Source organism: Pseudomyrmex gracilis, unplaced genomic scaffold (genome assembly GCF_002006095.1).
Source record: "Pseudomyrmex gracilis isolate BER0280 unplaced genomic scaffold, ASM200609v1 scaffold_841, whole genome shotgun sequence".
Classification (NCBI taxonomy): Eukaryota; Metazoa; Arthropoda; class Insecta; order Hymenoptera; family Formicidae; genus Pseudomyrmex; species Pseudomyrmex gracilis.
Genome location: NW_018021425.1, coordinates 8,434 through 29,079, shown reverse-complemented (window position 1 = coordinate 29,079; position 20,646 = coordinate 8,434). Strand labels below are relative to the sequence as shown.

At 33.6% G+C, this 20,646-nt stretch overlaps 1 protein-coding gene across 3 annotated transcripts in view; it reads right to left on the bottom strand.

Annotated features, from left to right (window-relative positions):
* LOC109861567 overlaps positions 1–15,410 on the bottom strand; it is a 32,769-nt gene extending 17,359 nt beyond the window's left edge. The window contains exons 1-4 of one of the 3 annotated variants that reach the window (XM_020441264.1): positions 14,938–15,410; positions 13,511–13,755; positions 12,387–12,665; positions 12,011–12,032 (exon numbers count right to left, since the gene is read on the bottom strand). In XM_020441264.1, the coding sequence (XP_020296853.1) occupies positions 12,011–12,032; positions 12,387–12,665; positions 13,511–13,755; positions 14,938–14,943 (552 nt within the window). In that variant the 5' untranslated portion in view covers positions 14,944–15,410. Of the gene's footprint in view, positions 1–9,443; positions 9,478–12,010; positions 12,033–12,386; positions 12,666–13,510; positions 13,756–14,937 lie in introns of those variants that run through there. The other 2 variants (XM_020441266.1, XM_020441265.1) reach the window with 2 other exon arrangements.
* Positions 15,411–20,646: the final 5,236 nt, after the last annotated feature.

Genomic DNA, 20,646 nt, shown 5'->3' with positions numbered 1-20,646 from the left:
CCCGATAATATTTTAACATTTGGCAGCTATTTTGGGTCGGCCATTTTGAGTCTGCCATATTGAATTTTACAATTCTAATGTCAAATTCAGACTCAGCGACCCCAAAAACCATTACATACCAAGTTTCATTCAAATCGTTTGAAAATCAAGAAAGTTATTCCAATTGTACATATATGATACATAAGCAGAATTGGCCAGATTTTTGTTTGTGCATATATGATACATTGCCAGTTAACCGGTTAATACGCGTATTATACTATATTTGTATTAAATCGGCTTGATCTCAATAATGTAACTTGTTGTCATATTAAACTGGTACAATACGCCTTCTTCATGCGTATCGTATCAAAATGGTACGCGTATCAAGCATATTTATAATAATGTAAACACTAAAATTATACATTAGAAAACAAATTTTATTTGATTCGCGTACCAAAAAAATGTACGGTGTAAACTAGGTCTATGTACACTTAGCATTCGACTTTACTGAAATTAATTTTTTTCCTTGTAAATTGTTATTATCTTGTTTGTAGTTATTTGTATGTAGTAATAACATTTTTATTCGTGATTAACTTAAATTATAAGTCATTTAAAAAAATAGAGCCGACTTAAAGTTACAGTAAATTTTTAGTAGGATTTTGATTCCGAATTGTTCGTTGATTGTAGTAAAACTCTTATCGTTTGTATATAGTTGTTTGCAAATTATACGTAGTAGCTTTTCATGAGATACGATAAAAACTCTTATTGCTTGTAATTAAAGTTTATGAGATAGGATAAAAAAAAAACACTTGAAAAAATAAATTTGCAAATCTCATTATTTGTAAAAATTATATTTTTGCAACATTTTTTCTTCATAAACAGGCTAATTAGAAATAATCAAATTTTTACAAATAATCACAAACAATTCAAAATAAGTTAAGAGAAAGAAAGTTGCAAATATTTTAATATTATAAGTTGCAAAAGTCGTAATGTTGCAACTTACAAGGAGAGGGCATGATGTGTGACCAATCGATTTCGCCGAAACTTTTTGTATTGATAGGTCACTATGCCAAGTGTTACAGGATAAACGCACTACTATAAGACGCATTACTCAAGTGTTCGCGAGAAAATCGCAATTAAAAATTTTCGAACGACATAAGTACATATGAAATAGAACGTTTTATCGAAGAGCGCGTGGCGTAGCGGTAGCGCGCTAGACTAGTATTGGCGATAGAACGCTGCTGGTTCGAGTCTCGGTAAGTTTTTTTTTTTTTTTTTGAAATGCAATTAACTTGTATAATATAATGCAAGAATCAGTGCTATACGAATAAATGTGAAACGTGTTTTATTTAACTGCAAGAAGACACATTACATGTTGCTGGATGAAATTTATCATAGAACCAATGAAAACAATAATTTTGTCGACAATGTACGCATTGTACAAACGCTGCATTTTTACATTCACAAGGTGTTTGTAAAATATCTAATAAGAAACAAACTTCATTTACATTCATGAAGACTTTTCTTTCATTTGTTAATTTGGATGCAAACCACGCATATCTTAACATATTTGTAAAAATTGGAGCGGACAATTGATGATGTATAATAGAAAGAGTGAATTTTAACACAATAAAAAATTTATTACATTTATTTTAAATAATAATTGCATATTATACAAGTTAATTGCATTTCAAAAAAAAGAAAAAAAAACTCACCGAGATTCAAACCAGCAGCGTTCTACTGCCACTACTAGTCTAGCGCGCTACCGCTGCGCCACGCGCTCTTCGATAAAACGCTCTATTTCATATCTATTTATGTCGCTCGAAAATTTTTAATTGTGATTTTCTCGCGAATGCTTGAGTAGTTTTATGCGTTTACCCTGTAACACTTGGCAGTAACTTATCGATACAAAAAGTTTCGGCAAAATCGATTAGTCACACATTGTACTCTCTCCTTGTTAGTTTTTTATTATATCACGTATATAATATCACAAACGATAGAATTTTCACTACACCAATAACTATAAATACTTCTAAATAAAAATATACCAAGAAATCAATTATAGCTTAAAATTGAATAAATTTTTTTTCCAAGAGTTGTAAGTTTCAATCATCTACAAGAATATCATTATTGTAAATAAAATATTAAAAAATTATAAGATAAAAAGTTAAGTTTGATAAAGTTGAGTGTCAAGTTTACACAAATCTATAAATCTTATAAATGTTCTTTGCCACTTTGGAAGAATGACAAAAAAGATTTTATATACAAAAGTAAAAGATTACTTATAAAACCTTTATGGCTTAATTTTTTTAGTGGTAATTATTGAGTATAAGAGATTAAGATCCGATGATCTTGATCTTGACATATGTTGTAAAGGGCACTCTCTTGAATAGTGTTCAAAAGGTTTTAAATGGCTCAATGTTCATTAAAAAGTTATTTATAAAAAATATAATCACAAAAATGACCGTTAAAAATCATCAAGATTTGTAATCTTGTTCGTATTGTAAGCGTATAGATAGGAGGGGGCTTCGCTCCCCCGCAGGAGAAGTGGCTTCACTCTTTTCCTTGCTCCCTCTCGAAATAATCACATACACAGTTTCGACATGAAGTAATATTTAATCGGAAGTCGTTTCATATTTTTTCTTCTTTCTTCATTGCATAAGTTCCGATTAAATGTCGCTTCATATCAAAAGTACGTGTACGTGATTTTTTTGAGAGGGGGGCAGAGGGAGAGGCAAAGCCATTCTTCCTGTGAGAGAACAAAGCCCTCTTCTGCCTTACAACACGAACAAGAACAACATAAAAAAGTAGTCATTATATACTGTTATTTTTTACTCTTATTCTGTTCTTTCTACATCACAAATAAGACATAAAGCTGCCATAATGTTAAAAATTTATCAATCCGCTAGTGATACTGAACGTTACGTTTAAATACAATCTCAGCTAAATAATATATAATGTTCCTTTCGGGTACCGTATCGTGGAATTCCGCTTCGAATATCACATTATTATTTTTTTTTTTATTTAAGTATATATAGTGCCAGAGGACTCTTTTGTCCTATTAGGCTTATAATTCTTCTACAAAATCAAGTGTTTTTTCTTTGGGCTTAGTCACAGTAATTCAAATAACGATATCAAGGAGGAGTATGTATAGGGTACTACCTCCATAGTCAACCTTCGAAATCTAACGGTGCAGTTTTTGTTCCTACTACCACGCGATACACGGCCTTCTTTCACAGTGAGCGTGCCCATCTGTGTCGGGCTCGTGCTCGGGATGTTGTGACTACGATCGCCTTGTGGGAAGGAGGAATTAATTCGGAATTACACCCGAATTAATTTTTGGAGGCCCGATTTAGTTCGCCAATCAACCAATATACTCGGTTGAAAGGGACCGGCCCGGAAAAAATCCTTAGGTGGTGAGCGGATTCGAATTCGGGACCTCCGGGTTCGCAGCCCCTGCACTCAGGCCGCGAGACCACTGGGCCGGTGCCAATATCACATTATAAACGTTCATAAAGATAATTATGCGTCAAATGCAGGAATTCATGGAAACACATATCAAAAGTCACTCTTTTCGACAACGATCTTGTGTCTATGTGAAACTTTGCTCGGAATGATAGACAAGCTACTTCACGCTCCGAAACATCAACTGAGTAGTAGTCAACAATACCGCTTACAAATATGTATCATTGTATCAGAAACTCAAAATGTCTTCCTAGAAATGATAATTGAGAGCAAATGTATTCTATTTCATTATTCTACATGTTATTACTGAAAATAAAAATCGTAATTTTCAAACTTTTTTGTTAGTAACTTTTTAATTAACAATGAGCGCCGCCTAAAACCTCTAAACACTACCCAAGAAAGTGCCCTTTACAACATATGTCTAGGTCAAGATCATCGGACCTTACTCCCCTATACTCAATAATTACCGAAATGTTATATTTCAAATAATTTTCACTTAAATGTTTGTTATTTTACTTGGTTTTTCACGATATTTTTTTATTTCTCAATTTCTTTTTATTGCTTCCTTTTTATCTTTCTTCAAAGTTTTACAATATATTTGCTACCATTTTGCAACATATTGATTTAGAAACATTCAGATCATACAATATTTGTAAGCTAATAAATATATAAAGTAAAAGTATACAGTAAAAGTATAAAGTACAAAGTAAAACATATAAAGTTTTAACGTATGAGGTATTAACTACATATAAAGTTTTAATTGAAACTCTCATGAGTACAGCAAGTCAAGTAAACATAAAGTATTGTGTCTTGTCTTTACTATCAATATACTCTTTATATAATTTTAATAATAATAAATAAGAGAGTCCTCTGGTTCGCAATAATCAATCATTAAAAGGGTGTGAATCGGGTAGTTTGAACCGGTTGCAAAGTGTTGTGCAATAAATGACAAAATGTATTAGATATCCTACGTTTCGGCTTTATTCCATAGTCATTATCAGTGGATTACATTATTTATAAATTGTATGGCAGATTTGAAAAATTAGATGTAAAATATAAAATTAATTAGATTACAAATTAATATTAAAAATGACATCCCTTACGAAAAAGAACTACTGCCGATTACATATAAATAAAGTCAGTAATATAAATATTACTGACAATGACATAAGAATATTATTAGATATTACAGAAATCACTGAAAATATTACTGGCAATTACACAGAATGCCAGTAATTTTTTCGTACCACTGCCGCAATATATTACTGCCAGTAATTCTTTTTCGTAAGGGATACTATTAATAAACCATCCTCTCCGACTCGGAGTGTTTGACATCGGTGAGTATCATATACAAAACACATAAAATAAAAAGTAAGTGTAAATTGAAAAGTTGACATATCTGAAAGTCGTAGTTCAGAAGAGATTATTGACAACACTGAAGTCGAGAGAACGGTTGAACAAAATAAATAACATGAATATGGTACAAAAATACAAACGCTCCATTCATATCTTATATGAAAAAGAAAAACCGCTTAGTCAAATTTATCAAGGATTGATAAGTATGCATCGTCTAAAAGTTCAGTATCATTCATGACATTCAGGTTATTACGATATGTTTTAATGTGTAACATTTCAGAAATGATGCGTTTATAATAATATGTGGCTTGTTATCTAGAATTTGTGGTGAGTCAAAATTAAAAAGATGGTCTGTGTTCAGAACATATTTAGAAATTGCAGATGTTTGTTGGTTGCTTTTTACGTATTGTCTGTCCACATACTTTATATTCGATCAAAAAATTCAAAACAGACTTTCGGCGCACCAATGGGCTTGCCACTATCTTCTATCATGGCTGACATCGCTATGCAAGATTTGGAGTTGAAAGCTCTAAACAGCCTAAAGAGTGACCTTAAAAAGGAGTCAAGTTTCGTCCGTTTTGGGGTCCTCAAATTTTGAATCAAATAGTGTGATAAATAATAAGTCGGATGTGAAAGAAGAATTGCCCTATCTATTATATCATAAATGATTCCTATTTTTTGGTTAATTCGATGTTGTGAAAAAAAGTTAAGATATAACGACCCGAGAATGTTGGTTTGTGATACATACTATAAAGAGAATTTAATAAAAGCAATCCAGATTCTATTAGCCAATGATTTTCCTTTAGATTTGATTTTTAAAACTGTAAAGAGAAGATTACATTATCTCTTTTTTAACAAACTTAATTTGGTGGACGGCGAGTCAAATTAGAATCTGGGCTTCAGAGTGGTATGAGATGTTACTTCACTTTACCATTTGTTCCGGGCACTACTGATTTCATTTCAAAGTCTTTGAGGAAGACTGATTTTAAGTTCTCCTCTAAAATTTTAAATAATTTGAAAAGTTTTTATAAGAGTCCATAAACTTAGTCATGACTCATTGAGCAATGTCATTTACAAAATAAATTGTTCTTCGTGCGATGCTTCATATGTAGGACAAACAGGTAGACAGTTACGCATCAGAATTTCGGAACATCAGAAAAATTTTAACCTTAATTATGACCGGTAATCTGTTATTAGCAAGCATCGTAGTGATTTTGGTCATGACTTTTCATGGAATAATGTTGAAATTTTGGACACAAGAACAATTTCATCAAAGGAGATTAATTTCAGAGATGATTAACATAAAGATGCAAAAAAATAGCATTAATTTAATATACCTTTTTTTAATCACCTGTTTTAAAACTTGGCACAAAATAACTACAAATAATTACAAATTATATCCTTTAACTTTATGACGTAAAAAACTAAAACTTAATAAATTAAAAAGTAATAAACTATATACTTTAAACAAATGGAATTACTTCTTCTCGTTTATTATTAATATATATACTTTAACTTTATGAAGTAAAAAATTAAATCTTTCTCTAAAAATGTTTTGTAGTATATAATATTTTGTAAACCAGGTTTTATATAGAAAAGGAACTTTTTGTATTTTGTAAAGACATTTTAGAGAAAACAATTCTTGTAATAAAAAAAATGTTTTGTAGTATATAATGTTGTAAAACAGGTTTTATAAAAAAAAGAATTGTTCGTAGTATTAAATCAATTTTTAATTTATTAATTTACATACGTGTTGTGCGTGTACTTAACACCTGTTCTTACCTTTTTTTGAAAAGGTAAGTTTTTCAAGATATCACACATTTTGTATTTTGTAGTATTATTTAATTTTGTAAAACAAGTCTTATAGAGAAAAGTTTTTGTAGTATTAAATCAATTTGTAATTTATTACTTTTTAATTTTTTACTTCATAAAGTTAAAGTATATAGTTTATTACTTTTTAATTTATTAAGTTTTAGGTTTTTACGTCATAAAGTTAAAGTATATAATTTGTAGGTATTTTGTGCCGAGTTTCAAAACAGGTGATTAAAGGTATATTGAAGAACCAAAAAAAAGGTATATTGAAGATGTTGCCGATGCGAAAAAAATTTCTTTATCCGTTTTCTAAGTTAATTTTTTATCATAATTTGATTATAAATTGAAAGGTTATAGGTTGTAGTTATTTCGTGCCAAGTTCAATACAGTTTACTAAAAAAAGTTATATCTGAGGTGTTGCCGGCGCGAATTCACTACGCCACAAGGAACATTGTCGAAGCGATCGGTACTGTCGGAAGTGTTGCCGGCGCGAATAACGCAAACCACTACCGGCACTACCTCGTGCTACGCATGGTGCTACGTGATTCTCTCTTTTTCTCTCTAACTCACTTCCTGTGTTTTTTCTTTTTCGTCTTAAAACACGCTCGTATATGTATGCCATCTGGCAGTAGGCATACGAACATGCACACAATTTGGTCGCACGATAATGACGATGACTACGTTTGTGAATCGTAAATTTTTTACTTCAAAATTTAATCGTCGTATATCTCGAGAAATCAGAAACAAATAACAAAAACGCAAGAATACTTTTTTTTAAATTTTTTCAACAAATGAATTGAACGAGACTAAAAAGAAGTCGATCGGTTCAGTCATTATTAAAAAATGGCTGATTAAAAATCTCCCCTTCATTGAAATGCCTGATTTTCGCGTCTAAGAGGCACAGTGTGCTCGCGCAGTTCGAGTGCCACTTTGTTGTGCGTGACTTGGCGCGAGGCACTACCGTGCCTCTTGATGAAAGACACTGAATTTTTGGATCCGATTTATATTTTCCTGATCAAAAAGTTCGGTAGTCAGTCACGTGAGTTGTTTCTCCTACCACTTTGACGTTTGTCAATCTTATTGCCGGCTGTTGTCACGACATTGCTTATTTATATTTGATACGTTTATTATGACGGTTGAGAGTTTTTGTTGGTTGCTGTGTGCTGCGTATCAGTAGGAGTCAATTTGATAATCTGTCAATTAGTAAGTTGATACTAGTTTACATTTACCTTTCATAGTAATTTATTAATTTTTTAAATTTAAATCTATATATAATTACTTCGTTTCCCTATTGACTTCATTACTTTTGACTATTACTCTTTGACTTGTTCACTTTTTAATATTTTTTGACTGAATTGATCGGTCTGTTAATGTTGAAAAAATTAATGGCTTACTTGATGATCCCCTCATTTACGAAAAAATAAGAAAGAATCCCGTCAAAAATGTTTTTGACGGGATTCTTTCTTATTTTTTCGTTGGAAATAATTTTTAAATTCATCAATGACCGCGTAAAATATTTGATTGCAAACAAAATTAACGGAATATCGGACAGTTTGGAGTCAACTTCAAAAACCAACTTAAAAATTATTTCGTTATACCTTTTCTTAATAAAATATCGCACACAATTTCAAAATCGTTGAAAACGGAAGATGGAAATATGTTAGCTTATACAAGTCTGAATAAATTGAATCGATTTATCAAAAATATCAAAGATCCTGTAGATATTGAACAAAAAAACGTAATTTATAAATTGCAATGTAATGATTGCGATGCTTCGTACATGGACCAGACTATGAGACAACTCAAGACTAAGGTTTCCGAACACAAAAATCAAATTAATCGTCGCGTGGAGAATGTTTCTGTAGTTAGCATGTACATAGCATAGAATTGACACGGACCATAATTTCAATTGGCAAAATGTCAAAGTTTTGGACACATAATCTTCCTTTTTCAAGAGATCCGTTTCCGAAATGATACACATCAAATTACAAAGCAATTCAATTAACGTCATGTCGGACACGGACAAGCTGAAACCANATTTTTTATTTTTGGAAAATTACAAGGCGACTTAATCTTCCTTCGGTTAAAGCGTTGTGGTGGGGATGAGACCGTTATATGTATCTTGTATATAAAGGGGATCTCTCAATCTGTCAGTTACATTCGAAGCGGGAGGACGTTTTGCGTCCTTTTGCGTAATACTGACGGTTACGTGATTGTCATTTCCGTCTCTTTTTCTCATACTGTATATCTATGTAACGTATCCTTTCTTATCCATATTCTTCATGATCTTGAATAGATTATTATTTTTTTGTAAGTTTTTATTAAAAAACTGAAGAAGATCCCATAGTGGATCGAAACGTTTGTTAAAAAATTTTTATAATCTTTGAATTAAAAAATAATTGTACCTGAACATCTGGTGTTAGCTCGTTATTGCCATTTCCCTATCTCTTTTTACTTGAATTGATTATATTAATGTTTAATTACCATCCCTTGGTTTAAAGTAATTATGGATACGGAGATATGACTTGTTAATAACCGTCCATCTTCGGTTATTCTTGTTTGGGTTTTCTGACTCGTCGCATATTGTGACTGTTTGTTTTTCGACCGTTTATAAGGTACGTTTATTTTGTGACCCTCGCCTAGAACATTCGTGCTAGTTCTATCTCTAGGACTTTAACCCGAGATTAGACACTATTGCATGAAACATTCCTGTACCTATCTTATCCAAAGAACTGACTCATAAGTCCATTTAAAAATTTCCACATAAGGAAAATTCCAGAACCTTTCATGTCTTCAGTATAAAAAGGCCGACCCGAACTACGTCGAGTTAGTCAGTTTTCACCAGATTATTTTCTATCGTTCTGTCTAAGTAAGTAATTATTGTAAGCGTCGTGAACTAAATATAAGTGAAATTGTAATTGTGAGTTAAAATAATAAATAAATCAGTTTTTTTAATCTAATTGTGACGACGACTCTTACTTTTACTATTATGTTTTTTCACCATCTCGCGACGATAATAATATCTTAATCGTACATAACTCTTGTTAAAAAAATTTTTTCTGTACTGTAATTTGGCTGAAGATGATCACAAATATATTTGATTGAAACATTCCGTTTAATTAAAGAAGAAACACTCGAGTTAGTATTAATTTATTACCCTCCACCTACATCCATGGATTTCAACGACTTTATGGTTTTTATTGTTTTAACTAATAAATGAATGATATATATAAGTCGTTGAGAGCCGTTCGCTAGATATTATGCAGGAAATATGTCTATATATATATATATGTGCGTGTGTACACATATATAGTCGAATTCACATTTTTTCACGTGAGTTTTTTTGAATTGTAATTACAATTCTAATAATCATATAGAATGCTCAATTTGCATCTCGTATATGAAGAACCCCGAATATCCCCCCAAATTAATTTAAAATATTACGAAAAAAACTTCTCAGCCAGGAGTCGAACCTGGAATCTCCGGCTTTCCAGGCCGTCGCCTTCCTTATTAGGCTACCGAGGCACTTGGAGTTTGTCTCGCAAACATGAATTCGACTATATATGTGTACACACGCACATATATATACAGACATATTTCCTGCATAACATCCAGCGAACGGCTCTCAACGACTTATCATTCATTTATTAGTTAAAGACTTCACAGAGCCCGAGATGAATCTCAGTTTTAATTGTTTTATTGTTTTAATTATTATTAGCCATTTATTTTATATTTTATTCATTTATAATCTAATTCAGTTCATATTTTATATCTAATTTTTCAAGTCTGCCATACAATTTGTAAATAATGTAATCCACTGATAATAGCTATGGAATAAAGCCGAAACGTAGGATATCTAATACATTTTGTCATTTACTGCACAACACCTTGCAACCAGTTCAAACTACCCGATTCACACCCCTTTATATAAATTTTTTCTTCATATTTTTTTAATTATAAAAAATTATATACAGAGTATCAACGAAAGACCTAGTAAATACATAGTATTATTCCTCATTAAAAACTGAGTCGAAAAGTCCTGAACCAGTTTTTTCTATTACATGTAATAAGAGTAATTATTGAGTAAATCAAGCCAATCAGCACCGACCTTTAGCTTTTTATGCTAGCGACATACGTGAAGACATAATGTCGTCGCCGTGCCGCCACCGACTCCCGGTTCGTACAGCGGCGAAGCGCTCACGCACACTACCAAGCGTGCGACTCACTGACGTGCGCCTAACTAAAAGTGGCCGCTGATTGGCCGGATTTACTCAATAATTACTCTTTTATTACATATAATAGAAAAAAATATTACATATAATCTTTTATTACATATAATAGAAAAAAATGATTTAGGACTTTTCGACTCAGTTTTTAATTTTCTTTAGGCCGCCGCAAAAGCCCCTTTTGGCTTTGATATTTCTATATTTCTAAGGAGTTCAATTGATCGTTAAAATACCAATTAATACATATATACCCTAGTAGTAAACCCTTACGAAAAAGAACTACTGGCAGTAATATGTTGCGGCAGTGGTACGAAATAATTACTGGCATTCTGTGTAATTGCCAGTAATATTCTCAGTAATTCCTGTAATATCTAATAATATTCTTATATCTAATAATATCTAATAATATTCTTATCTAATAATATTCTCATCTAATAATATCTAATAATATTCTTGTGTGATTGTCAGTAATATTTATATTACTGACTTTATTTATATGTAATCGGCAGTAGTTCTTTTTTGTAAGGAAATATACAGTAAATATATTCGCTTTTGTATATATATATATATATATACATATATGTAAACATGTGTGTTTATTTATATTTGCCAAATACCAATTACGGTATTATTCTTTAGTTAATCACAGATTCATTTGAAAAATATTAATACTTCGCTTATTTCACTCACACACGTACACACATGCGCGCGCGCACGCAGATGGGTGTCACTTACTGTCCACGATTCTACCATACGAATTTCAACAGAAGAATAAAAATTATAGAATATGTGAAATATAAAAAAAATAGATATATAAATAGTGAATAATGCGCAAAAATGAGAAATTGTTCTCCTTTTATTCTACGCTATTTTTCAATAGAAGCCTGTTCATTTATATTCGGTCATATCGTCAGTATTATTCGTAAGTTCCAAATTTCACAGATTTACACTCAAACTAGAAACTAAAATATGGCAATTTTCAGAAAAAAATGTTTTCCCATATGTGACCTTCGTTCCCCGTTGCAAAAGCCCCTTTTAGGGCTTCATATAAACCTCGAGATTCTACATAACGTGTATGTTATTAATATACACAAAGTTTTGAGAAAAAAAACTATTTTAATGGAAAATGCTGGCAATCTAAAGGTTAATGAGGAATAACGCTATGTACTTACTGGACGGTATTTTGTTGACACCCTGTATGTAATAATGAGTATAAGAATAATGTATTTTTTCCAATAGTTTGTTTTCATTAATTTGAAAAAATTTTTTATACATGAGATGCAAACTATACTATCTGATATAAATTTCAATATGTTAATTATTTGATGTTGGTTTTTGAATAAAAGTAGTTTTTCGAGTTAATATGTGTGTTAATATGTATTAACTTATGTATTAACTTATAATTTAAAAAAGTTTATTTTGCGCGTATATCTAGCGCTTGACTCGTAAAGGTTGCATTATTTCTTTTAGTTAGAGAAATATATATCTTCATATATATAGAAAAACATTCATGATAGAAAACAAATAATGTAAATAAGTTATACTCACAATTTAGATAAAAGAGTCGATGGCAATATAGGTTCCTGTTGCATTCGCTTAAGTTCTTCTGAAAGAACTAATCTTGGATGTATATCACCTTTTTGTGAAGTATTTACTGCATTTGTTGCATCAACATCTAAATCCATATCTGACTGTTTATATGAGAAAGATAATGTATGATCTGTAGATGATGACATTGAATTTTCAGATTCAGAAGTAGAACTAATACGCAAACTTTTAAAATGAGCAGCCATTTTCTCTTCTGTTATAAACTGTTTTGTTTGATGCCTAAATGTAAAATTATATGTTGTATAAGATATTGTAATTAAAAATAACAAAAACAATGTATTATTTCGCTAATTAAGTACTTTGTAATTAATTAGCAAAATAAAACATTGTTTTTATATCTAAAGCAAGGATGTCCAACTCTTTGGCTTTCTGAGGCCACGTTGAGTGAAAAGAAAGTGTCTTGGGCATATACAATATACATATATAATATAGGTAATGTATATAAGTAACAAAACTTCCTTTACTTTTTATTATAACATTTTCATTAAAAAATTATATTTTTCATTATAACTTTGAAAAAAGGAGAACATAAAACAAACATAAAACTAATGGGATATTTGATTTGGTTTTTGTGAAACTAATGCATCACACAATGTCTGGTTTGATAGAAGTGGTTGCAATTCTTAGTGAATTCTCAAAAATCTCATCAGAAATTTTTGATCTGATTTCACTCTTTGTATGCTTTATCCTTGAAAATAGTTGTTTACAAATGTACATACTGCCAAAAAGTGATGACATAGATAAGACATGATTGTGAAGCAAAGGAAACACAGCATTGCAGAAGCAACAATTGAACGCTGTGTAAGAAACTGCGCGATGCTAACTCCGCCTTTCACGCCCGCCACACACAATTACTTGAAACAAAACACACGTGTATCACATCACATGTTGCTTCCGCAACAATTGAACGCAGTCCGCGCTCGAGCACCGCGTAATCGAGTCATAAAAAATATTGGTAAAATCACATAATAATGTTAAAAGTTTATGATTTTGTGGGGCTGCATTATTAGCTGTCGTGGGCCGCGGATTGGACACCCATGATCTAAAGTATAATAAGTACTTACGTGTCTATAAGATCTGGCATATCTAATTTTCTTTTCTGATGAACTATTGGTCCAGAACTAGTCTCTCCTGTAAATCTAATTACTTCTGTTTGATGTGCTTCTGATACACTCCATGGAATAGTTATGGGTGGTACTTGAGGTGTTTGCATCCAAGGCTCAACCTGTTGCTGCTGTGCATTTTGCTGACCCATTATTTGTTGAAAATTGGACTGTGATGAATAAAAATGTGTCCCATCTATAGTATTCTGTGATAAAAAAAAAAAAAAAAAAAAAAATAACAGACAGAGGGATATACAAATATACATGTATAACTACAACATCTATGCTCAGCACAGAATGCAATAATTACAAAACACCGATTTTTTTCGACTTTTTTGTTTGTATCAAGTACAGATAAGATAGAAAATTTAGCCAATCAAAATAAAGAAAACTTAATAAACTACTCAAGTTTAATCAACTTTGTTCTGATTGATAAAATTTCAATTTAATCTCAATCTTAATTTAATTTTTTTACTAATTAATAATCTATAATTTTTATTATTTATGGTCTGATATAAGCTTTAAAAGTTCCTACTGAACATTCTTTTTCTTGCCAGATATCAATATTAGAACTTGACTCAACTTTTTTGTGGTTCAAGGGCCTTAATATATTTATTCATATGCTACTTTATAGTATTAAAACTGTTAAACTCTAATCTTTAGTAAAAAATCATATAGAAAGAAAGAATGTGTATTCATAAAAATCACACAGACAAGGTAACAGTTAAAAGATGATATGTTAATAACAAAATCATGATATATTGATTTAATATGTAAGAAAACAAACATTTTACAAGAAATCTTTTTTGTATCATTTTATAACACATTTATAAATCTTTTGGTATTGTAAACAATAATATTGTACATATAATTTAACTTCATATAAAGTTAAATTGTTAATGTTTTAAATATACAATGTTTCCAAAATTGAAAGTAGTCACTGAACATATATATTATAATTTTGAGTTGAGCTCTGAGTGCTCCCCTTACGAAAAAGAATTACTGGCAGTAATATATTGCGGCAGTGGTACGAAAAAATTACTGGCATTCTGTGTAATTGCCAGTAATATTTTCAGTGATTTCTGTAATATCTAATAATATTCTTATGTCATTGTCAGTAATATTTATATTACTGACTTTATTTATATGTAATCGGCAGTAGTTCTTTTTCGTAAGGGCTGTTACTAGACTGTCATAATTATTTTAGACTATCACTATTATTAATAAATTATTTCATAACTATTGTGTTCTGCTGAATGCATCCACTTATAAACACATCTTAATATGTGCTTAAACATATGTACATGCAGAAAATAAATTTTTTTGTAATAGCAAATCTTCATTTTCTCTATTTAATTTTCACAAAAAATAAAATCAATTATTCTTACCGTCATTTAGGCTGTTTTTAGCGTATGTAAATTATTTGAAAATAAACTTTGTGAATCCAGGATGTTGAATATTGACTGTGTCTACAACTATCTCAACAATGCATATATTAAATATACACTATTAATAGAAAAAATAAACAAATTCTATTAATAGATAGAAAAAACTTTTTCGTTCAGATCTATTTGTTTTTTAACTTTCGGAGGGCTACTTGACAAACGCTGATTAATTGATTGATGTTGTGTAAGATCAAAACTTGTGCGCCAAAACTTATGCAATCTGAGTACAGAGAAAACTATTATCCAAAAGTTCCCAAACAATCGAGAACAATATAATAAAAACATTAACTACTTAGCAAACACCAGCCCAAACGTCATAAAATAACCTCTGTTCAAGTTTGGCTTAGGCCCGAATTCATAGTCGTCTCTCAGATCTCAGATCTCATCTCATCTCTTTTCCTCTCTTTTTCTCTCTCTCTTTCTCTCTCTCTTGAGATCTGAGATCTGAGATCTGAGAGACGACTATGAATTCGGGCCTTAGTTTAGTGTTGATGTTAATAAATAAGCTGCGTTCGAAAAAACACTTAGAAAATACCGGGCGCTTTCTAGCTATACCGCGTTCAATTTGAGAAGAGAAATGGATGAACAAAAACTCGTCCGTTTTGCGCATCTCCCTTAAGAGCCGTCTACAATGGAGACTCTCTTAAGAGCCGTCTACAATGGAGAGTTGTAGGCCGTAATAGTAAGAAATTGACCAATCACAGACAAAGTACAGAAGAATAATCGATTGTGATTTGTCAATTTCTTACTGTTACGGCCTACAACTCTCCATTGTAAACGGCTCTTTATGGCTCAGTAGTGACTTGATTGCAGAATCGACGGAATCAAGTCACGACCAATCACGAACGTTCCGACAGTTCCGCACCATCTGACTTCTCCCTTATTGCTAGTCCATACGCCATTCTAAGTCTTCACTGAAGTCTGAATTAAAACCGTGGATTCATAATAATCACGAAGTTGTATACTAGAGTAGTTTTCACTGTTGATTTCTAGGACTTGGCACAGTCTGCGAGTGGGAAGATTTAAAACCCTGCACGTGAGATTCGGAGCACAGCTCCAATCAGGCGATCGGACTGAGTTAGGGAGTTTGTAGGAGGAATAAGTAGAGGGAGGATTTCAGATTGTTGGATGAAATGTAAACTTAGATATCTGCTTGTTAATAATGTTTAATTGCTTCACATACATACAAACATATACATGATAGAGAAAGAGAGAGAGAGAGAGATGCTGAAAAATAAGAAGGTTAATTTATTCTGTTTCTTTTGTCTGAACTCGACCAATAAGAATGAGCTAACTGTATCTTGTTCATAACACAAAACTACTGCGCATGTGCAGATACAAAAATAGACGAATCTCGCTGTACCGCGCTCTTATCTTGTTCCCGGTCGCTATCACATGCGGACGTTCGTTTCTCTATATTCTCGTTAATTTTTCCGACTTGTATAACTTTAATATTATTTTCAAATAAACTGAAGAAGACTTTCATTGAAAGTGTCCTGTGCAGTTATTTTATTATATATTTCATTACTGCTCTTTAATGATAAAAGCGTACAATGCATGCATGGCTTGTAAGTTATTAGAAAAGGCAACTTCCGCCACACTATACGGTAGGCTGAAGCCGTTGTGGAATAAATCAAGTATAAGTAAGTCAAAAGCGTCTTTATGAATAGGACAATGAAAAAAAATATGATCTATGTCTTGGCGTGTGTATCCACATTCGCAATTGGCTGTTTCAACAATTGACTTATCTGCAAGGTGCGCCCTAGCACACGTGTAAAAAGTACGAATGCGTAAGATAAAGGAGATTAAGCATCTAAGGAGTGGTCTTTTTACTTTTTTGTACTAAGGTTTATCAAGAACCTGTTTCTTCCAAGAGAAGTACCTACCCCACTTGGTCCGGACTTCCCCGAGCAAAAATTTTCTCGACTCTTCCAGCACCTCCTTCCTGAAACCAGGAAACAGGAAACTGAAAGGGTACTTAAAAGACCCGTCGGGTTCAGGTAGACTCAAAGCCTTCTTGGCATAGAAGTCTGCATTCTCATTACTCCTGATATCCTTATGAGCGGGAACCCACAAGAAGCAAACCTTAATTCCTTGCAAAGCGAGTTCAGAAGTGAGCGATTTTATTTTATAAACAACACTCGGGTGAGAGCCTCCAGGGTCAGAGGACATGAGACAACTCAAAACACTCATGGAGTCGGAAGCTACAACCGACAGGCTGAACGCGAAATCCCTTGTGTACTCGAGAGCACACAGAATGTCTTGTGCTTCAGCATCAAAGATAGTAGAATAATTATTGAGTCTGGTGAAATGTACCAGATCAGGGTACTCAGAAATCACCGCAAAACCCACCCGAGCGGGGTGATCCCCGATAAACGGTATTATGGAGCCGTCAGAAGACATGTGAGGCACCCATACTATCTAGGAATCTATTCAATTCCAGTTGAGGTGAGTGTGCAGAACGAAACTCAATGCCTGAATTAAGATCAACACAACACTTATAAAACCTGACAAAAAAAGAAAAGGATAGTAAGCCAGGTAGAGTGAGCACTTCTATTTGCTAAATTGCAGTCGAAAGGTGGTTGAAAATGTTGAACAGATCAAAACTGTTGGCTCCACATATAGGGCTCTACGAAGGAACGTTTTCTCGCATCATTGAACCCAGTTGGTGTTCCGCACAAGAAGCCACACGACACAAATACTTGCGGGTCAAAAACCTACGTCGACAGGCCAGGGGCTGTTCGTTAACCAGATCTAACAGTACATTTGGTTGAAGTGGACCTCATAAGGCCACAAACTATGCGAATACAAGCAAACTGAAGTCTATCTAACACGAAACATTCAGGCTGAGCAAGAGGAGATACCACTTGACAACCCCAATCCAACACAGAGCGAACCAGACTCTTATAGGCTGTAGAGAGAACACTTGGGTGGACCCCCCACTTGATGCCCGCAATGGCTTTGAATATATTGATCCGTGGAAGAACGCGCTTCCTAATTTCTGCTACATGTTTTTTCCACCGCAACGAGTAATCTAGAATTACACCCAAAAATCTGACACACCAGACGATTAGGATGACGACGTTGTGAAGAGAAATCTTGACATTATGCTTTTTAACTAACCACTTGGGGTTACGAAGGCTGTTCAGCGAGAAGAAGAACACCGATGACTTTTCTGGAGAAAGTCTTAATCCCAGTTCCTCAAGATGTGAGCTAACATTTGTAAGCGCAATATTCAGTTGCTGAGCAACATAAGTGATAGAGGAATAAGAACAGAATACGACAAGGTCGTCAGCATACATTAGTAATTTGACTGGGAGGGGTGAGCTGTTTAACATTATGTTGGAGTCCGGGGTATATCCTGCTCAGTGGCAAAACTACTTTGTAGTGTTTATTCCCAAACCGGAAAAGAAAGAAGCGTACCGCCCTATTTCTCTTGCCAACAACCTACTTAAGTTATTGGAAAAGATAGTTCAAAGACGCATGGAGTGGTGGTCTGAACACAACAACATAATTGCTCCCTATCAGTTCGGGTTTTCCGAACACATTTCCACAAAAGACAAGTACAAGCTGAACAGCAAGGGACTAAGGACCGAGCCTTGTGGTACACCCCTGGTAGTAGTTCTAGACTGTATGTGAACACCGGAGATATAACCTTCCAGGTTTCTAGACGAGACAACAGAAGACACGAAGTTGACAATAGACTCGAGAAAACCCAGTCTGCGTAGTATAAAGAGTAACACCTCAGAGACCACATTATCAAATGCCCCCTCGATATCTAAGAAAGCTGCGCCTGTTAACTGACAATTATTATTAGCAAGTTTCACATGAGATATGAAAATAGCCAAGTTATCTATGCAAGACAGGCCACGTCAAAAAAAAAACCCGAACTGATAGGGAGCAATTATGTTGTTGTGTTCAGACCACCACTCCATGCGTCTTTGAACTATCTTTTCCAATAACTTAAGTAGATTGTTGGCAAGAGAAATAGGGCGGTACGCTTCTTTCTTTTCCGGTTTGGGAATAAACACTACAAAGTAGTTTTGCCACTGAGCAGGATATACCCCGGACTCCAACATAATGTTAAACAGCTTGCAGAAGCAGGAGTGTAACACAAGTGGAAAATGGGAAATGACTTCATTGGAAAGAAGATCTGGGCCAGGAGCCGATTTGATTTTAACTGAGTCGGCTCAGAAAGATACTCTTCTAAGCTGACACGCGCAGAGAGCACAGAACTATCTACTGAGCCTGCCACAGCTGAGACGCACTCCAAGAGATTGGTGTGATCAGGTACAGGAGTCTGATGGGTAGGAGCAATTTTATCAAATGCCGTATAAAAGCCGTTCATATTTATATTATTCCTATTGTTATCAGAACGCGAGTAGTTCCTAGCATGGGAAAAGGCCTTAACAGTGTTCCAGACTGATCCAATATCCGAGCGTGCGTGCAAAGAGCCACAGAAAGACCGAAAGGCCTTCCTTTTCTTTGTACGTAGGAATCGTGACACTTCTTTGGAGATTTTGATATACGACGACAGGTTGGCAAGGCAGGGGTGGTTTCTGAAGATGGTAAACGCTTTCCTTTTTTTTTGGATCTCACGAGAGCATGTGTCATCCCACCAAGGTGTAGGCGGCTTTCGGGAAAGGCGAGAAGAATTAATGACCTTAGCGCCTGACATAACAAGACTATCTAAGATCAACCGAGTAAGGTAATTATACGTGGCATCTACACCATTATCCGCTACAATTTTGTCCAGACTTGAAGAGTATTCTTGAGAAAACTGAACACAAGACTGTTGAAAAGCGTTCCAGTCGATTGTTTTTAAAGATATGTAGGGACGGAAAGGAATAGAGCCCGTATACCTGTTGTACACACAGATATAAACCGGGTAGTGGTCACTACCGTGACTACACTCATCCACTCTTCACTGGCAGTTTAAGACTAGTTCAGGAGAGGCCAAAATGATATCTAGCGTCGATTCGTTAAAAAGGTCAGATGAAGACCACGTTCTGTCGCCGTTATTCAAAACAGACCAGACAGAATTAGTGATGGCTAATAGTTCCAACTTGCGTCCTTCAACGTCTGTGCGAGTCAAAGGGCCACCCCAACAAGGGCTTTTTCCATTAAAATCTCCACTAATCAGAGCCGGTTCAAACTTAGAACTTAGCTAAAGAAAAGACGACCAGAAGTTAGGCTGGATCCTCATACAGACACCGGCGCTTTGACACCGAGCGTTGATTGGTGAAAAGCGGGTAGTGGGAGTAAACTGCTTTAAAGCACCGAAGCTGTCATGAGAATTGACAGCTCTCATTAGCTTTGCTCAACAGTTGAAACAGCGCCACAGTCTAGCTATACCAGTTGCGACACATCAGTGTTTTTGAAGAGACAAATTTTCAAAGCGCATGCGTCAGTCTGTACCACAGAGAAGATGGCTGCGCTCTCCTATAACCTTGTTTACAAAATAACATCAGTGAGTGGAACGCAACGTGTCAATTACGANTATGTTGTAATATCAAACAAATAATAAAAAATTATTCTTGTACTATTATGAGTGTTATAAATATAACATATTTTTTGAAACATTATTATTATTATTATCACAATGAACAAAAAAGGTGGATACTCTTGTGCAATGAAAAATTGCAACAATAT